This window comes from Pinus tabuliformis, chromosome 9 (assembly GCF_031772625.1).
Source record: "Pinus tabuliformis cultivar Carrire ecotype Pingquan chromosome 9, CPIR1, whole genome shotgun sequence".
Classification (NCBI taxonomy): domain Eukaryota; kingdom Viridiplantae; phylum Streptophyta; class Pinopsida; order Pinales; family Pinaceae; genus Pinus; species Pinus tabuliformis.
Genome location: NC_142307.1, coordinates 1,457,690,013 through 1,457,709,233, shown reverse-complemented (window position 1 = coordinate 1,457,709,233; position 19,221 = coordinate 1,457,690,013). Strand labels below are relative to the sequence as shown.

Below are 19,221 nucleotides of genomic sequence, written 5' to 3'. Positions count from 1 at the left end.
TTTCAAAATCCGGTCAAGTTTTTACTATCTCTATGAAACGGGTAATAGTATCAGTTCATGTTTCAAAGTTTACGTTGTTCATACCATTTGCAACTACTCAAGCAGATTCGGCTTACGTCCTGTCCAAAGCCAACAGGCTAACAACTTCATTGAGCGCATTCAACACATCCACCAATGGTTCCATGATATTTGGACAGAGCCAATGCCAAGTACAAGTAGTGACATGATCAACATTGGGTGCCACACAAGTTTCAGGTGGGTGACAAAGTGTGGTTGCATTTGCAGAAAGAACGTCTTACTGGAGCCCATCAGAAACTTAGACCGGTCTGATATGGGCCTTACACCATTACCAAGGTTGTGGGAGGCAATGCTTTTGAGCTCGACATTCCCCCATTCCTTGGCTAGCACTTAGTGTTCAATGCGGACCGCCTTCAACCATACTTCCCACCATTATTGGACACATTAAACATTGCAGAACAACTCACACCAATAGAGTTAAACCCATAATGCAAGGAACAGGACACAACCGATTAGATCATGGACACACAAATCAAGAACTAGCTAACAGAAGATCCAACTATATCAGGTTGTCAAAGCTGGCTAGCTCCTGCACCAAGGCAAGTGGCTCACCAGAGACCAAGTTTAGCAAAAGTTTCCCCATCTCATGGAGGCACTGAACGCAAATGGGGACCATTGCTTCTTAAAGAGGGAGGACTAATCCAAGTGGATATTGGTGGCCACCCGCTTATTCCACTTGGACCCCCACCACTGTCTCTTTCAGTTTTTCAGTTTCCTTAATTGTACCCAGTTTACTATTTTGACAGTTTTTCGAGTCGTGAACTTCCAAAGCCATTTTGAAGCCCTAAACAACATTTTTTTGGGAAAACTAGGAAAACATCATTATTTAATTGATGTTTGCATTCAAAAGTTGTATTCCCCACATAGATATTTCTAACAAGGTATTGTGTGCATCAAACAAAGATCGTATGCCAAAGTTACGACCCGGGGAAGTTGATGCACCAATTTACCCAAATGGAGCCCATAGTTTTGGCACTTCATCTCATAGGGTTAGGTTTTTGGATGTTTAGGGTTTTACATTGTTTCTCAACACAATTTGGAGGCATGTAGCCACCACATCTCTTCTCATAGATAAGCTACCATCACCCGAGCTAGATTATTTCCATTATGTTTGTAAGCTTGTTTCAGTATTTGATATTAATGAAATGAAGTGTTATTTCTGTTGCATCTATGTATTTATGGTTATATATGTAATTTGTTGTGTTCCTGTTTAAGTTCAGATCATCACCCCACCTTGGCTTTGTCATTTGTTTTGTGGTTCAATGGTGTCTTTTCCTTGCTTCAAATTCACAGATCCAAAGTCTCGCTCTTCTGTTTAAATTTATGTTCTGCTTGATCTTGACAGTGTATCGATGGGCAGTTCCGAGTGAGGAGATGTCCAGGAACTCCATTTGGTCTTGGATGTACTTGTGTAGACAACTGCGGTACTTAAGTGCCAAATGCCGCTCAGAATCCTTGATACCTAACTTCGTGCGAAAGGTATGAAAAATATTTGTAAATTTTGGCATGTCTCGGTCACTTCCTTGTCGTAGCGTGGTCTGCTTTATGTATTTATCTTCATATCTCCCGACAGGGTAATATTGTTCCTTGATGGTGTCCTCGAAAGAATTCCAAGTGGGTGTGGCTAAAAATAGTGAGCGTTCTATCTTATCATTCTATTCATAGTAGGTTTCCCACCAATCCTTGACATGGGGGCTGGCCTTGAAGAGTGCAAAAGTAATATTTTCCCAATTGGAAAAATCATGAATCAAAAAATATCCTTCTAACAAATTTAACCTTTTATCTACGACTTTTGCATCTATCTAGACTTCAAATATGGGAATGTCAAAGTTGACTTGTACCTTAAAGGGAGTGGCACCTCTAGAGTGGTTGTTGGATGAAGATGCATCGCATGTGGGTAGCCACTGAAGGATCTACGCAAAGTTGTCCATCGTCGCATTCCTTTGTCAAGCAAGGACTTCTTCGAACAATATTTTGAAAGAATCTCCTGCTCCCTCATATTTCTTTTCTTCTTCCATGGGAGGTCGTCGAGGTTTGTGACGCTGGCCTTGAAAAGGTTCAACGAGTTCGAGCCCTAACTCTTGATACCCTAACCTCGTTGGGGACATGCAAAGAAAAATAGAGAAAGAGCAAATTGCTCTGATACCATTGATCCAGACTTAGGCGTGAATTAAAACTTCATTGCATTAACATCAGAGAACTGAAATATGCTTAAGTACATAATGGAAATAAACTAGCTCAACTGATGGTAGCTTATCTCTAAGAAGAGATGTGGCGGATACATCCCTATGAATTGTGTTACAATGTGGCTCAAGGGATTTTTTTATTATTTAACAATAAAAGGAAACCCTAAATAACCAAAAACTTAACCCTAGGAGATGGAACACCAAGAGTTTGTGGGCCCCATTGGGATTAGTGGGGCATCCAACTTCCTGGGGTTGTAACTTGGTCATATGATCTCTATTTGGCGCATACAATACCTCGTTAGAAATATCTCTCTGAGTACTGCAAGATTTGCGGTAGGGCCAAACTTATTGCTACGAGGTTGCAACAGACCTCAAAAAATGCAGTTTAGGGGTAACAATAGCTCCAGAAGTTTAGAACCAGAAAAAAAACTGCTAAAAACAGTAAATGTTGCTATAATCAACGAAATTGATGAAACCGACCAGAGGTCTAGGTGGAATAGGTGGGTGGCCATCAAAATCCACCTGGATCATTCCTCCCCCTTAGGAATAAATGGTCCCATTTTTTGTAGAGCCTCCATGAGGTGAGGGAATTTCAGTTGAACCTAGTCCCTAGTGAGCCATTTGTCTAGTGAAGGAGTTGGCCTATTTTGACAACTGGATATAGCTAGATCCTCTATTGGCGACTGTTATTTATCTATATATCCTATCAGTTGTGGCCTATTTGATACAACTTGGGTTGAGCTCTGATTGTGTCCACTGCTCAGCAACATTAGATGATTCCAACAATGGGGGAAAGTATGGTCGTAGCCGGTCCACATTGACTACTAGGTGCAGGCCAAGGAACGATGGAATGTTGAGCTCCAAAGCATTATCCACTAAAGCCTTAGTGATGGTGTAAGGCCCATATCAGAGCGAACGAAGCTTGTGGTGGGGCCTAGTGAGGTGCTCCTTCTACAAATGTAACCAAACTTTGTGTGGAACCCGATGTTGATCACGACGTTGCTTGTACTTTGCACTTGCTCATTCCAATATCTAATGGACCTGTCGGAGGATGTGTTGAACGCACTCAATGAAGTTGTTAGCCCTCTTAACTTCGAAATGGACATGATCTGAATTTTCCAGAGTAGCTAGAAATGGTATGGAACCATTAATGGGGCATAGTGGCTGGAATACCAGTCCGACCTGAAAGGGGTTGTGGCTAGTTGAGTTGTGGAAAGCCCTATTGTAGTTATGTTTGACATAGCGCAGGATCTCATCCCATGTGCGTGGGTGCTTCGAGTTGTACATGTGTAAGATCTGCACGATCATCCTGTTGACGACCTTTGTTTGGCCATCAATTTGGGGGTGAAAGGTCGTGGATTTAATGAGCTTGGTATCTAACAACGACCAGAGGCTTGACCAGAATGTAATTAGGAATCAACTTTCCCAATCTGAAATAATGGACTGTGGGATCCCAAAGTGTACCCATATTCGTTCAAAGAAGAGTTTAGCAGTGGCTTCTGCTGAGATACTCTTCTCACAAGTCGCCAGAATGGCCATCTTAGAGAATCTGTTGACAACCACGAAAACACAGTCATTGCATGCTTGGTAGAAGAAAGGCCTAACATGTAATCCATGGAGGTGGATTCCTAAGGTTAGCTAGGAGTAGGCAGAGGAGTATATAGGCCTTTCTTCTTAATTGTAGGTTTGGCAATGGCGTAAGCAGTGCAAGATCTGATGTACTTCCCAACATCTTGTCAAAGGTTTGGCCAATAAAAATACTTTTGTAGTACTTCCACTGTCTTTTCTACCCCAAAATATCTAGCGACTTGACTGTAGTTTGCCTCCCAAATCATCTTGGCATGCTCGCTTGAAGGTGCGCAGAGGTGTCCTAGGTGGCATAATAGCGTGTCGTGGAGGTGAAAGTTTGGTACCTGCTTACCTTCCAGGAGCATTTGGTATGTGTTGCCCAATTTTGGATCACTCTTGTAAAGATGTGGCTATTTCGAAGTCTCGTGTCGATGAGAGTCGAGCACAATGGTTAGCGCCATGACTGGCGGTCGACTAAGGCAGTCTACAACATTATTTGTGTTACCCTTCTTATACTTAATTTTCAAATGGAATTGTTGCAGGTATGTTGACCATTTCTGATGGTGATCGTTCTGCAACATTCTTGTGCCTGTATAAACTGCAGGGGTTAGTGGTTTGTGTGGATGATTGTTTCCTTCCCCATAATGTAATGCTTCCATTGTCGGCAAGCCTGCACAATGAAATACATCTCTTTGTCATAGGTGGGATACTTTCGGACCGTGTCTGGAAGTGTCTTACTGTGATATGCCACTAGATGCCCCTGTTGGGTAAGAACTGCACCAATAACATAGTCAGAGGTATCTGTCTCAATCTTAAATGGTTGTTATAGGTATGGTAATGTGAGCACTAGTGAAGAGTAGAGGCGATGCTTCATCTCAGCAAACGCCTTCTGTTGGGATTCAGACCAAAAGAACTTTGTTTTTGCTCGCCCTCGGTGACTTGACTCAAAGGCCAAGCGATATGAGAGAAACCCAGCACAAACCCGCGGTAGAAATTGGCAAGAACTAGAAAGTTGCTGAGCTTTGTTAGAGTGGTTGGGCTAGCCAATCTCGAATGAGTTGTATCTTGGCTAGGTCCACATGCACACCTCGCTCATCAATTATGTACCCCATATATTGAACTCCAGTCATACCAAAAGTGCATTTCTCCAAATTGGCACACAATTTGTGTTGACACAGGGTTTCGAGGACCTGCCGAATATGGTGAAGGTGCTCTTCCCAACTCTGGCTGAAGATCAGGATGTTGTCCAAATACACTACCACGAATGAGTTGGTGAAGGGCCACAAGATATCGTCCATCAGACTCATAAAGGTTGAGGGGGCATTCGTCAACCTAAAAGGCATGACCAACCATTCAAAAAGGTCCTCCCTGGATTTATTGGCAGTCTTCCACACATCGGAGGGTTCGATTGGTACTTGGTGATAACCAAACTTCAAGTCAATCTTGCTAAAATATTTTCCCCCCTTGAGCTGGTCCAAAAGGCCATCAATCCATGGGATTGGATACCTATTCCGGACAGTGATCTTATTAAGCGGCCGATAGTTAATACGGAGTCACCAGGTCTCGTCCTTCTTCTGTACCAACACGATCAGGCTCCCACAGGGTGATGAACTTGGCCTGATGTGTCCTCCCAACTCTGGCTGAAGATCAGGATGTTGTCCAAATACACTACCACGAATGAGTTGGTGAAGGGCCACAAGATATCGTCCATCAGACTCATAAAGGTTGAGGGGGCATTCGTCAACCTAAAAGGCATGACCAACCATTCAAAAAGGTCCTCCCTGGATTTATTGGCAGTCTTCCACACATCGGAGGGTTCGATTGGTACTTGGTGATAACCAAACTTCAAGTCAATCTTGCTAAAATATTTTCCCCCCTTGAGCTGGTCCAAAAGGCCATCAATCCATGGGATTGGATACCTATTCCGGACAGTGATCTTATTAAGCGGCCGATAGTTAATACGGAGTCACCAGGTCTCGTCCTTCTTCTGTACCAACACGATCAGGCTCCCACAGGGTGATGAACTTGGCCTGATGTGTCCTTTCGGCAATAACCTCCGAATTTGCATCTTGATTTCATTGTCCTCCATAACATAGTGTTAATAGATCAGACCATTGGGTAGCAGCATGCGCAGGGTTAGATCGATGGAGTGTTTGACCTAACGGTGTAGGCGTACCCCTGTGTATGAAGGGAAGATGTCCCGACATTGCTCCACGACCTTGTCCATCGGCTGTTGCCATGCGAAGGAGCCCTGTCTAGAGGTTGTGGATGTGGCCACAATCTTCTTCTTGCCCTGAGGGTGAATCATAAGGAAGACAAATTTCTTGGTTTGGGAAATGATCTCACTGCATTGCTTTAGAGAGATCAAAGAGATGGCAATAGGCGGTGCTACCTCTGGTATCCTGTATAATTTATTGCCCAAAGTAATAATAACAGTGTGAGGCCTAGAATCATACATAACATGACGCTTCGACAAGTATGGTTAGCCTAATAATACATCACAAACTTTATGAGGATCATCATCATATAATACCTCATTTGTGAAGGGCTTGATGTTGTAGGGAAGACGACATTGTTGGCTGACGCAGACATCTCGTCCTTAGTGAAGCCACCCGATGGTGTACGATTACGGGTGTGGTGTGGTCAGTAGGCCCAACTGCTTCATGACCTCTACTGAAATGAGGTTCTTTTGGCTCTCGCTGTCGACAATGAAATGTAGCAGAGAACCTCTCACCACATTTGTGAGTGGAAGAGACGCTCCCCCTCCTCTGGATCTTCGGGCTTAATATTTTGGATCTTGGTGGTGGCAACGATGGCACTAGGCTTCGCATCAATAATTTGCTTCCCTTTGTCATTCCCCTTGTTGGGTTATGAATCAGAGTCGGAACATGCATCTTATTCAGAAGCCTTCAACTTAGCCACCAATGACTGCTTGGTTCGACACTCACTTGTGTTGTGAGTGGGCCTCTTATTGAACTCACACCATTTTCATGTGTCCTTCTTTGTCTTCATGGTGTTGTTATTTGCTTGTGGCTTCGACAGGTTCTCCTTGGTCACCCCACCTTGGCTTTGTCCTTTGTTCTGTGGTTTGGGGGCACCTTTCCCTTACTTCAGATTCATAGATCCAAAGTCTCACTTCTCCTGTTTAAATTTCTGTTCGATCTTGACAATGTATTGATAGGTGGCACCAAGCGAGGAGATGCCCAGGAACTCCATCTCGTCTTGAATGTACTTGTGTAGACAGCCACAGTACTTGAGTACCAAATGCCGCTCATAATCCTTGATACCCAACTTCATGTGAAGGGTATGAAAAACATTTGTGAACTCTGGCACATCTTGGTCCCTTCCCTACCGCAACATGGTCCACTTTATGTATTTATCTTCATAGCTCCTGACAGGGTAATATTGTTCTTTGATGGTGTCTTAGAAAGAATTCCAAGTGGGTGTGCGATCCGAACTTAAAGAGGAACGCAACAACTTATAGATATAATCATAAACACAGAGATGCAGTAGGAAAACACTTCATTTCATTAAAAAAAAAATACTAAACTATGCTTACAAACAAAATGGAAATAAGATAGCTCGGGCGATGGTAGCTTATCTCTGAGAAGAGATGTGGCGGTTACATGCCTCTGAACTAAGTTACAATGAGGCTCAAGGGCCTTTTTATTATTGAACAATAAGAGAAAACCCTAAACAACCAAAACCCTAACTCAACATCACACATTCTTCTAATTACACTTGTCTAAAATATCATTCAACCAACCAAACAATTGATGTTTTCCCATTAATAGTTAATAATTTCGATAACTTGTTTGATATATTGAGTATAATGTTTAATATTGTGTTTTTTTTAAATTGCTTATGTTTGTTAATTAAAAGGAGCTTGTTACTCTAGAGACCCAAAGATGTATATGTGTGCATATAATGGTGTATTACTTACTCTCTAATTTTTTCCCTTCTTGAAAGGTGACAAAACCCATCATAACTTAGTTGTCAATAAAAAATGAAGGTGCAAAACCTATCATAACTCAGTTGTCATAAAAAATGAAGACAACCATCATTGATTGCTACTACCTACAAATGTAAGTTGACTCATCATCATCATGTAAGGAAAATTATTCCACTTAAAATAACTCCTTGATAATCCATAAAAAAATTATACTTTCATTTGTGTTATATACCTCTTTGCCTCTCATCATAGGCCATTATATTCCATGAAAATTAAATACTAACTAATTAAAAATAATTTTTAGTTTTATAAGAAAATATGAAAAAGATTTTAACTTTGAAAAAAAATCCAATTTCCCTTAATCATCTTAAAACTATGTTCAACCTTGCGAAGTTATGTTTTGTTATAACATTTTGTGTTAAAAATAAAACAAAAAACCATTTAGTAATCCCATACATGAAAGCCGATACCACCCTAGTTACTTGTTCTCCAAGAGAAAGTAACTTTAAATTCTAAAAAATTAAGATCTTTATATTTCCACGTTGGCAGAGCTTTCTAAAGGAAAAGTAAAGGTTGCTCTCTGAACAATTTTCAGCTCGCCACCGAGAAAAGCCGAAAACACAAATACCAAGTGACGGTCTCCTCTTCCCTTTGCCGCGATTTAGGGTTTGGAAGGTCTCAAACTTCGACGGAATTTCACTGATTTCGGGAGTTTGCGGGGTATTATTCTGCATTTTACAGGTTCGAAATCTCGTATGTTTTGCGGATCCTTGAACTTTTCACAGGTTTCATGCTTGCTTTTTAATTCGCTATCTTGATGGCGGATTATGACTTTTTGACAGGGTTTCTGTTCCCATCCGCGAAGCCATGGCAAATACTACGATCGAACTCCCCCCTAAAGGCGGCTTCAGCTTTGATTTGTGTCGGAGAAATGAAATGCTTGCGAAGAAAGGTGTTCAGCCTCCTTCGTTCCGCAAGACAGGAACAACCATAGTAGGCCTCGTTTTCAAGGTCAGCTCCGCTGCTACTTCTTGTTTTCTTATCGTCATTTGCTCATGTTGGTTGTTTGCTTCTTATTTTCGTATTCTGAAGTTCTCTGGCGATTTATTGAACAATGAAATTAGATTTAGGTTACATTTAAAAATGGCCCAGAAGAGTTTCGTATGTAAGAAGGTAAAAGTGAGAAATGAGCATTTGTGAAACGTTACAAGGGGTCAAAAACTGACCAAACGGGTTTTTCACTGGAAAAAAAGAAAACATTTCTTAAAGCTACGGAGGTAAGGGATACATGGGGTTTTAAAGGAATGCCCGTTGTATCATGGGATCTCTGGAGCTATTGCACCGAAGTTGAAATTCACTAAAAATAGAGGGCAGGGATCAAAAGGTTTGGTTAGACTGTTTCTTGGCTTCCAAGGACTAAGAGTTGTTAATAATCCCACCGGACTTCAGAAGTGAGTTTACATGAACTGGCCGATTGCAAGTTGAATTTAAGTTTGGGCTCTTTATGAAAAGCTTTCGCGAAGATTCTACGCCAAGCTTCAGAAGCAGGAACTGCTGAACTGAAGCCTATTGAATTGAAATGTAGGACTAGGATACTCTTGTGGAATTTTCTATTTATAGGTTCTTTACCAGGAGACTTGTGCAGGGGACGTTGTTGCTATTTTTGATATGGAGGGTGCTCATAATTTGCATTTTGTGCAATTGATGTGGATTAGTGGACTCATTGTTTTTTTCCCATGGGAAAATCTGGGCAGATCAACCCTGAAGAGGATCTTTTAAAGCCCATCGGCCAGACTAGCAGGGCCTAACCCAAACGCCAAGGGAGCTGAGGAGGAGAATTGACCCTGTGGCCTCCCGATCGGCATCGGGCGAGGTACTTAACAACGGGGACTCGAACAGTTGAGCTAACCCTTGGGGCTGCTAGACTCATTGTTTACTATGGAGGGTTAACTGTTAAAGCTGGCTACACAGGCGTGCTTACTCAACCTGGAACGAATCCTTAGGCAGTGTTTAAATACACTTCTTTTTAGATAATTTTATTGATCCTATGGGGCAATTTTTGTTTTTGTTTGAGTGGCTTCAAAATCTCCACGTAGACTGGGTCACCATGCTTAGCCACATAGCTGATGAGATGTTCCAGATGCCTCCGAATGTTCTCTACAAGAGCTTCACCTTCCTGCCTGTGTATGTCTGCCATTTTGACCAGTGCAACCAGCCTTTCAATTAGAGAAATATTCTTCTCCTTGAATTTCGCTTGCCTGACTGCGTTCCTCTTGTCATAATCATGGAGTCTTCTGCCTGTGTATGTCTGCCATTTTGACCAGTGCAACCAGCCTTTCAATTAGAGAAATATTATTCTCCTTGAATTTCGCTTGCCTGACTGCGTTCCTCTTGTCATAATCATGGAGTCTTCTGCCTGTGTATGTCTGCCATTTTGACCAGTGCAACCAGCCTTTCAATTAGAGAAATATTCTTCTCCTTGAATTTCGCTTGCCTGATTGCGTTCCTCTTGTTGGAGTCTTCTGCTAGATTTGCACACAACATAATGGAATGTATCCGAAAGACATCAACAATAATGTGATTAATCCGAAAGGCATTCTTGAAAGCATTGGAACATGTTAACAGTAGCGTGAGTTTACTTTGGGTCTGAGAGCCAAGATCAGAAGAATTGGCATCAAACAATAATTGCACACAACATAATGGAACGTATACGAAAGACATCAAACAATAATGTGATTAATTCAAAAGGCATTCTCGAAAACATTGGAACATATTAACAGTAGCGTGAGTTTACTTTGGGTATGAGAGCTAAGATCAGAAGAATTGGCATGGAAATCTTGCTATGCCATGAATTTCCTGAACCATTGCTTCAATTTGAAGGTGTTTAACACTCAGATTAACTGCTTTTGTAAATGTCATGTTAAAGACTTGGCGGATGTGAAAGATATTTTTAGTACCAGGGTTCAAGATCAGGCAGAGTTTCATTGCTAGACTTCGGCAATTTTGCATCGTTGACATCACCGGGAGTTTTCAGGATGAGAAAGCTTTTGTATTTTTTCATGTGAAAGTTTTCGCAAAGAATGTGCTTTCCAGGAGGGAGTTACTTTCAGGGAACAAGCTTGTCTGTCCTTGGTGTGCAAGAGGTTGCTTGATCAGCAACTAGGGTTCGTGATCTTGTAGATTTTGGGCTTTTTCCACCTGATTTTTGGGGTCTATATTTTTGACAGAAGTGCCCCGGAGATAATTGATGGGCAAATTTCAGGGACTGGTTTGCTTGCTTTTTGTGCATGTTTTGGCATTATTTTTGATAGATCTTAACTTCTGTTCACATACGCATCTGTTTCAAATTTGTGTATATTTTGCCAGTTTGATGGAAGGAACCCTACGATGACTGATTTGCCTGGGGAAGAAAATCTTCCATGCAGATTTTGCTTGTCTAATTTTACTGGACTATATCATTTTTCTGGCATCTGTACACTAGCATTGTTTGAGAGCACTTAATGGTGAATTTTGAGATGGACTTGAACAACACTTTGTCTCAGAACTGTTATATTGAAGGAGTTACATCGTTTTCATGATGGAATATTTTTATTTTTGACACAAATAAGAAAAGATTTGCTATTAAGTCTGTGCTTGGTCATAGCAAAGTACCCGCGAAATTTGCATATTGTTTGAGATGACCAGAGCTTCTAAGAAGAACGGGAGAATTATCTCGAAATGATCTGGCAGACTTTTGCTACACTCCCTCCAAGTACCAAAATTTAAACTTTTGCTACTATAGGCTCTATAAAATTGGCCATTTATCAAAATACATTTACATGGATCAGTCATTTTTTTACTGAGGGGGGCTACTTGCTGTACTTCTTGAGTCCTCATTGTTCCTCTGAGCTTGGAGGTCAGCTAGTTGAAGGCGCACCTCATCTAGCTCATCCTCCATGTGATGAATTTTGACTTGTTGATTCTGCATTGTTTCTGTCAGGACCAGGGTTTGTTGACGCAGTTCGAGGACTTCTGCGTACCAATCTAGAGGAGGGTGCGGACAAAGATGGCAGTGGTGAGCCATTGGAGAGATGATACTCGTGAAGACCCTTTGGGTGGTTGGGCTCAGTGAAGTGATGTACTCTTCTGTGCAAGTGAGCAAGCTCCTAGAATACCACTGGGGGGCAGGGTAGGATGAAGTACCAGCCAGACAGTGAGTGCACAATGTCTGCCTTTGAGCTAATTCTAATCTGCTGTGCATGCTTGAACGCAGAGATTGGGAGTGATATGGCTAGAAAGTTGCGACTAGGTCAGTCGACACTCTTGGAAATGCTGACTTATGAAGAAGGATGACCTCCAACACATTTCTCTTCCACTGAAGTATGAGAATTACACTCAAAACAAAGTTTGCAAGAAGATGACCACCATGATTTGCCTGGAGAAGAAATAAACTAGAGGAAGGATGACTCCCAGATAAGAGAGCTTCTAGGCTAGCCTGCGGTGAATTACCAATATTGCCTTGGCCACCCCACTGACCACCAAATTTAAATTTGCTTGATGAATTTCGCAGCCTCAGCATGAGCTCAACTTGCATGAGTGGATGCATAGAATTTAGGAATTCCCATGCTTCTCGGATAGCCATTAACGCCAAAAATTGGAGGAGGTGCTAGCAATGCCCATTTTGCAGAGTATGATGCTGTGTGAGAGATAATGTGAAGGACTTCAATTAAATTCTAACCCAAATCTCTTATGAATGCACTTCATGTCTCTAGACGAGGCAAGTGTCCCTTTGAAGGATGTTGCATGCGATGAGTGCCATCAGGATGGCTTCACATGTTTATAGAGAGCGTGGATTATAGGAGATATGTTGCCATATTTGTTAACCAAAAGGAGTAGTTCCTTCCATCTTCTTAAAGGTTTAGAGATGATCTTTCCTAAGATTCAGCTTTGAGCTTTCTCCCTTTTTGAATTTCGCTTAGTTATGGTGAATTAATGCGGGAAATTTGCTTTGATCATGGGATATGCTTCCAATTGAGATTGCCATTGATCATGAGTTGCCCTTCTTCCCGCTGACAAGCCATATTAGCCTATTAGTCAACTTCCTTATTCTGACTACGAAAAATGTGGTGATATGACTTATATGAGAATGATTTTAGGACACCGGAGATTCTGTAAAGAAGGAGAGAAAGCACGTTGTTCTTAGGGAGAGATCCAGAGTGAAGGTGCTGAATGATTAAAAGAGAGTCCCCCAATGTATTTTGGCAAGGTTGTTTGTTCTTTGCCTTAGGCCTCAGGCAAACTTTGTTTTCGTTTCTCCTTCAAGACTTATGATAATCCCTCCCCCTCTAGCCACCTATTCATGATGGAATATTAGTAGGTATGATTGTTTGTTTTTGGAAGATCCATCATGGAAGATGAGCACCTTGTCTTAGCTTAGTACTTGTGCATTGGGGGGAGAGAGAGAGTATTTGAGTAAGAATTCTTCATGATCAATGGTTTTAACTTTTACGAGTGTATGATAGGCTGATAACATGACCTTTAGTTTTGAGGGGGCGGAGTTTCTATGTTTGGATCCTTCTATTCTGAATCTACCATTCTTCTAACAATACCTTAGCAGGTTTATCCTAAGTGTTTTTATTGAAGCTTTCTTCCTTGGCTTTTGAGTACTATTTGCACCAATATAGGCACCTTTCTTGATTGCCTTTTCATGTCTTTTTGGATTTTATTGGTGGTAGACTTAGGTTCCTTATTAGTGTTTTGTCATGTTTTTATGCTACCATTTATAGCTACAATTGGGTGTGTGTGTGTGGAGGGTTTTTCTTGATTTATAATGTTATATTTCAAGCACAGTTGGATGCGTGTTATAAAACTTTTTTCACTACCTTTTCACATGCTTAGTTCAAGTGCTTTGTTGTAAGACTTTGTTTCATGCTTATATATCTGATATTTCAAACCCATATTATGAGCACTGAACTTGGTTGACCTCGAAAACCTAAGTTGCATGATACGAGGAAACCGATGTGCATTTCTAAAACAATAACACATTGGAAATGTGATCCCCCCAGAAATTTGGAAATGGGGAATATATATATATCAATGTTTTAAAACTTCGACTCAGATTCGGAACCGACCGAGGGTCGACTCCAACTCCGACTAGGTATCGACTCGGCTGATTTGATTTCAATGACTTGGTCGTTGTAAAAAATACATTAAATATTATTTTTTTATTTATGAAAAAACATAATTTTAAAGATTTTCATTTATGTTTCCAAACACAAAGCATTAGAATGCAGAGAGAAGACAACATATTATCAAAGTAGGCTCATGAACATATCCATTATATCAAAATGGCACCCAGTGCTGTTAAAATTGGCAACCAGGGCAAAACTTCATGTGGGTCATCTTATTCACGGATGATAATATTTTTATTAGATTCCTCTCGTCGAGAGGTGTAGGATTGATATAAAGATCATCCAATTCTAATAAGTATTCATGGAGATATGAATTTATTTTGATTATGGAATTATTATCAAGCCGACCTACAACTCATGTAGGCTCAGAAGCCCAACAGTCGCATCTATTCACCCACCAACGTTGTGTATAAATATAAGAGGGCTTTTCCTCATTTGGACTCACTCATCTCATCACATCTCTCTCTCTACTGCGCAGATATGAGTCTCTTCTCTACTGCGCTGAAATGGGTCTCTCTCTCTCACACATGTGAAGCCGGAAACTGCTGAAACTGAAGCTACAACTGCAGAAGTAAAGATTGACTTGCGTGGCCTAGAAGATCTCCTCTTTGGAACTACGCTGTAGGTTCATCTGAACCTCCTTTGAAAGCCGCAACTTTTGGTGGTGGAATGAAGTCAATCCGACGAACAGTTTGCAAGATATCGACTGCCCTAGTTTGAAGCCGGAAACTGCTGAAACTGAAGCTGCAACTGCAGAAGTAAAGATTGACTTGCGTGGCCTAGAAGATCTCCTCTTTGGAACTGCGCTGTAGGTTCATCTGAAACTCCTTTGAAAGCCGCAACTTTTGGTGGTGGAATGAAGTCAATCCGACGAACGGTTTGCAAGATATCGACTGCCCTAGTTTGAAGCTGGAAATTGCTGAAACTGAAGCTGCAACTGCAAAAGTAAAGATTGACTTGCGTGGCCTAGAAGATCTCCTCATCTGAACTGCGCTATAGGTTCATCTGAACCTCCTCTGGAAGCCGAAACTTTTGGTGGTGGAATGAAGTCAATCCGACTGTCAGTTTGTGAGATATGGTCTGCCCTAATTTGATAATGAAGCCGCTAATGTTGATGCTACTGATCTAGGGTTTGCTACTGCTGATATGAATCAGATTTATTGTACTATTTCTCTCTGCTGAATTATTGAAGATAAAAGAAGATTTGATCAAAGGGTTTCCCCACACATTGTGGGGTTTGTCCCTGGCTAGCCGCCACATCTTGTGTCTCTTGTCTTGGCTTGTTTTCTGTCGATCGTTTAATGTTCTATCTGCACTTTACTTTATGTACATGTGATTGCTAATCGGTGGAATATAATAAGAAAAAGAAGTAAACTGTTATAAGCATAGAACATACCATAACTTAACATGGTATCGGAGCTGAGGTGAAGACAAAGCCCGAGCAAGAGCAAGAGCAATCATCGAAGAGAATATTGGCAAGGTTATCCTAAAAGAACTATGGGGTCCTCAACACTCTTTCCTGCTGAAGACAAGCTCCGTGAGAAAGTTGACTATCACGGATGGAAGATGTCTATCGATCTAACCCTTGAGAATCAAGGAGTGTTGGATCATGTGAGAGGCAATATTGTTGAGCCTCCATCAAATGCATCTGCTGCTGCCTGGAACAAATGAAAAAATGGAGAAGTCAAAATAATAGAATATCATCCGGGACTCTATTGACAAGCACTTGGTGGCCTACATCTCTGAACTGGACACCTCCAAGGAAATCTACGATAGACTGGTGAGTTTATTTAAAGTTAATGATGCAAATCAAGTTTTGTTTCTTAGAAATAAGCTGAGAGAAATCAAGAAGGGTAAAGATGAAAGTATGCAAGCATACTTCTTAAGAATCACCGAGATCAAGAACGATCTCCTATCTATTGGGGAAACTATTACTGACAGAGAAATGGCACTCACAACTCTTGGAGGATTGCCATTTGAATGGTATGTGTTCAGGACTACTCTTTTGAACTATAATGTAATTCCTGGTTTTGAGGAATTAATGGCTAGATGCATTCAAGAAGAAACAAGGGAAGAAGTGCAAGAAATGCCCATGCCTAAAGGTACTCCTACTACCTTTTCTTCTCATGCAAAGAAAAGAAATAATTCTGGGACTAAATCAAAAGGAAAGGCTGGACCTAAGGCTAGAAGAAAATTACGATGTTACATTTGCGATAAAGCAAGTCACTATGTATGAGATCATGAGCATCATGATGAATGAGATCATGCACATAAAGGGCAACATGAGATCATGGACATATAGGATAGCATGATGATGATGCACACTAGTTTGAGCAGCATTATGATGGATAAAATCATGGACATGGGCAGGTGATGATAATCATGATTAGAGAAGCATGGTACAGTATGCAGTGGTGCAACTCGAAATCCCTTTGATGGCAATCAAAGGAATGACAAATTCAACAGCAAAGGTAAGAGGAGAGCTGGGAATCAAGGAAGAGGACAAGCATTCAAGAAGGCTAGAAATTCTAGGATGTATTAAATGCACCTGACCTCAAAAGGAACCTAGTGTCCATCTTGGCAATGGAAGACAGAGGCTACAAGGTAACCTTTAGCAATGGCAAGGTATGTATATGGAAAAATAATGTTAAAGATGCCTTTACTCTTGGGTTTAGTGTTGATTCATTATATCAGGTCGATGGAAGTCCGCTAGGTGTCATGTCTTGTGACACAACTCTTTAGTCCGAACTTTGGCATCAGAGGTTTGCCCACCTTCATTACAAAGCTCTACCCGATGTAAGATAGATGGTAACAGGGATGCCCAAATTCCAAGTAGAGAAAGAAGGTGTATGTCCAGGATGTGCCAAAGGAAAGCTCAAAAGGGGACCATTCCCCTCAAGCCAAAGCAAGACCTCCGATATATTACAATTGGTTTACTCAGGAATACCTGAGGTTGGCATTAAGAGGGAGACTACTACACCACATACTCCTGAGCAGAATGGTGTGGTGGGAAGGAAGAACCACACGATGATGGAAGCTGTCCGGGCCATGCTACATGATCAAAGACTTCCAAAGTTTCTATGGGCTGAAACTACAATCACTGCCGTATATGTACAAAATCGATGCCCTCATCAAGCATTGGGTTCCTAAACTCCTGAATAAATGTTCACCACCGGTCAAAGGGAAGTCATGATTAGTCATGATGTCACCTTTGACAAAGATATGGCTCTCAGCAAGGTGGACAATCTGCTGACTTTGAGTAGCTCTCAAGAAGCCGACACTAGGGAACCGAAAGAAAAGGATGATGAATCAATGCCTGATGTAGAAGAACCCATGGATCCGATTGATCCTCATCCACATGAGCCTTCCTCTTCTAGGAAGAGGCCTTCATGGCTTAGGGGGATACTTGATGATGCTGAAGGACATGCTGCACCTTGAGGAACCTTCCATCAAAGTAAGAAACTTAACAGGTATCATGGATACCTGACCATCATGAGCACGATCATACAAAATGAACCTTCATCATTCTCAGATGTCATCAAGCATTAACTATGGAAGGATGCTATGACCATAGAATATGAGTCTATTATGGAGAATGATGTCTGGGAATTTGTTCCCAGACCCTGGACAAGACAATTGTTACTTCAAAATGGCTTTACAAGATAAATCATGCAGCAAATGGAAGTATGGAAAAGTATAAGGTTCATTTTGTTGCTCGTGGTTTATCCCATAAGGGAGGTATAGACTATGATATTTGCACCTGTTGCCGGATATACGACCATCTGCTTGATCATAGCCCTTGTGGTTTCACAAGGATGGAACCTACATCAGATGGATGTTAAGACCGCGTTCTTGCATGGTTCTATCAAAGAAGAGGTCTATGTGGAGCAACCTGAAGGATTTGAGATTTATGATTGAAAATCTCATGTATGCAGGTTTAAAAAGGCTCTCTATGGGCTGAAGCAAGCACCCCGAGCATGGTATGAGAGGATCGATAGCTACTTGATGAAGCTGGGATTCACTAGGAGTGAAGCTGATCCTAACCTTTACTTTAAGGTTGAAGATGACAAGCCTCTCATACTGGTGTTGTATGTGGATGACCTCTTTCTAACAGGTGCAAACCCTCTCATTCACAAATGTAAGAGGGAGATGGCTTCTGAATTTGAAATGAAGGACCAAGGACTTGAAGTGTGGCAGAAGCCAAAGGGAAAATTTCCTATCTCAAGGAAAATATGTGGTAAATATATTGGAAAGATTCGGTATGATGGACTGCAAGCCTGTGACTACCTCGAGGATCTTAACTTTTAGAAGTTATATGGTAGTGATGTCGGACCAGACTTGGGAAACGCCTCTGAGTTTCAAAAACTCATTCGCATTGATGTTCTTGGTGAACCTCTGTCCGAACATATGTTTTGCAGTTAGCATTGTGAGCTCATATTTGGTTGAGCCTCACTGGATTGATGCCAGGAATCTTCTGAGATGTCTTCAGGACACAATCTCTCATGGATTAAGATACACTGCCGGAGATGTGAGACTACTTGGATATATTGATGTTGATTGGGTAGGCAGTGTGGTGGACCGTAAGAGGACTTCCGGGTACTGTTTCACCTTGGGATCTGCTTCGATATCCTGGATGAGTAGGAAGCAGAAGTCGGTGGCTTTGAGCACCGCCGAAGTAGGATGTATTGTTGCTAGCATAACCTCGTGTGAGGCAGTCTGGTTGCGAAAGCTCTTCAGTGAGCTGTTTGGATTTACATTGGATACCACTGTGATTCTTTGTAACAACCAGAGGTGGGATTCGATTATTGAGGAATCCCGTATTCGTCAATTGCTCCAGCAGATAGACATCATTTGGGATATGGTAAGTCGATGAGCAAGGAAGCTCCATCACATTAAGATGATGTACAGGTTGATATACCTTGTCAAGGCCCTGAGGAAAGATCTAATCTGTGATTTTCCCAAACGACTTGGAGTCGGCAAGAAACCCTTGTACAAGGGTCCTGCATGTTGCATACATTGAGCTCTGGGAGCTCTGAGGGCTTGCGGTTCCTACTGGAGCAACATATGACCACAGGGTGACTCACCCTCCCCTGGTGGTGCACACTAGAACAAGATGATTCACTCTCTTGTGGGACAAGATGATTCGCTCTCTTGTGGAACAGGATGATTCGCTCTCCTGTGTAGCAGGATGATTAGTTCTCCTGTGAGGCCTGGATTGATGTGTTCTCCATGGCAATTGTAGCAGGATTGATGTGTTCTCCTGTGA

General features: G+C 41.6%; 1 protein-coding gene across 2 annotated transcripts in view; it reads left to right on the top strand.

Moving 5' to 3' along the window:
- The first annotated feature begins 8,330 nt into the window (after positions 1 to 8,330).
- The window catches only part of LOC149154079 (proteasome subunit beta type-7-B-like), a 78,756-nt gene continuing 67,865 nt past the window's right edge, over positions 8,331 to 19,221 (top strand). Inside the window, exons 1-2 of one of the 2 annotated variants that reach the window (XM_089445920.1) lie at positions 8,331 to 8,538; positions 8,628 to 8,796. In XM_089445920.1, coding sequence (XP_089302046.1) covers positions 8,653 to 8,796 — 144 coding nt within the window. In that variant the 5' untranslated portion in view covers positions 8,331 to 8,538; positions 8,628 to 8,652. The remainder of the gene's footprint in view (positions 8,539 to 8,627; positions 8,797 to 19,221) is intronic. The other variant, XM_089445919.1, reaches the window with a different exon arrangement.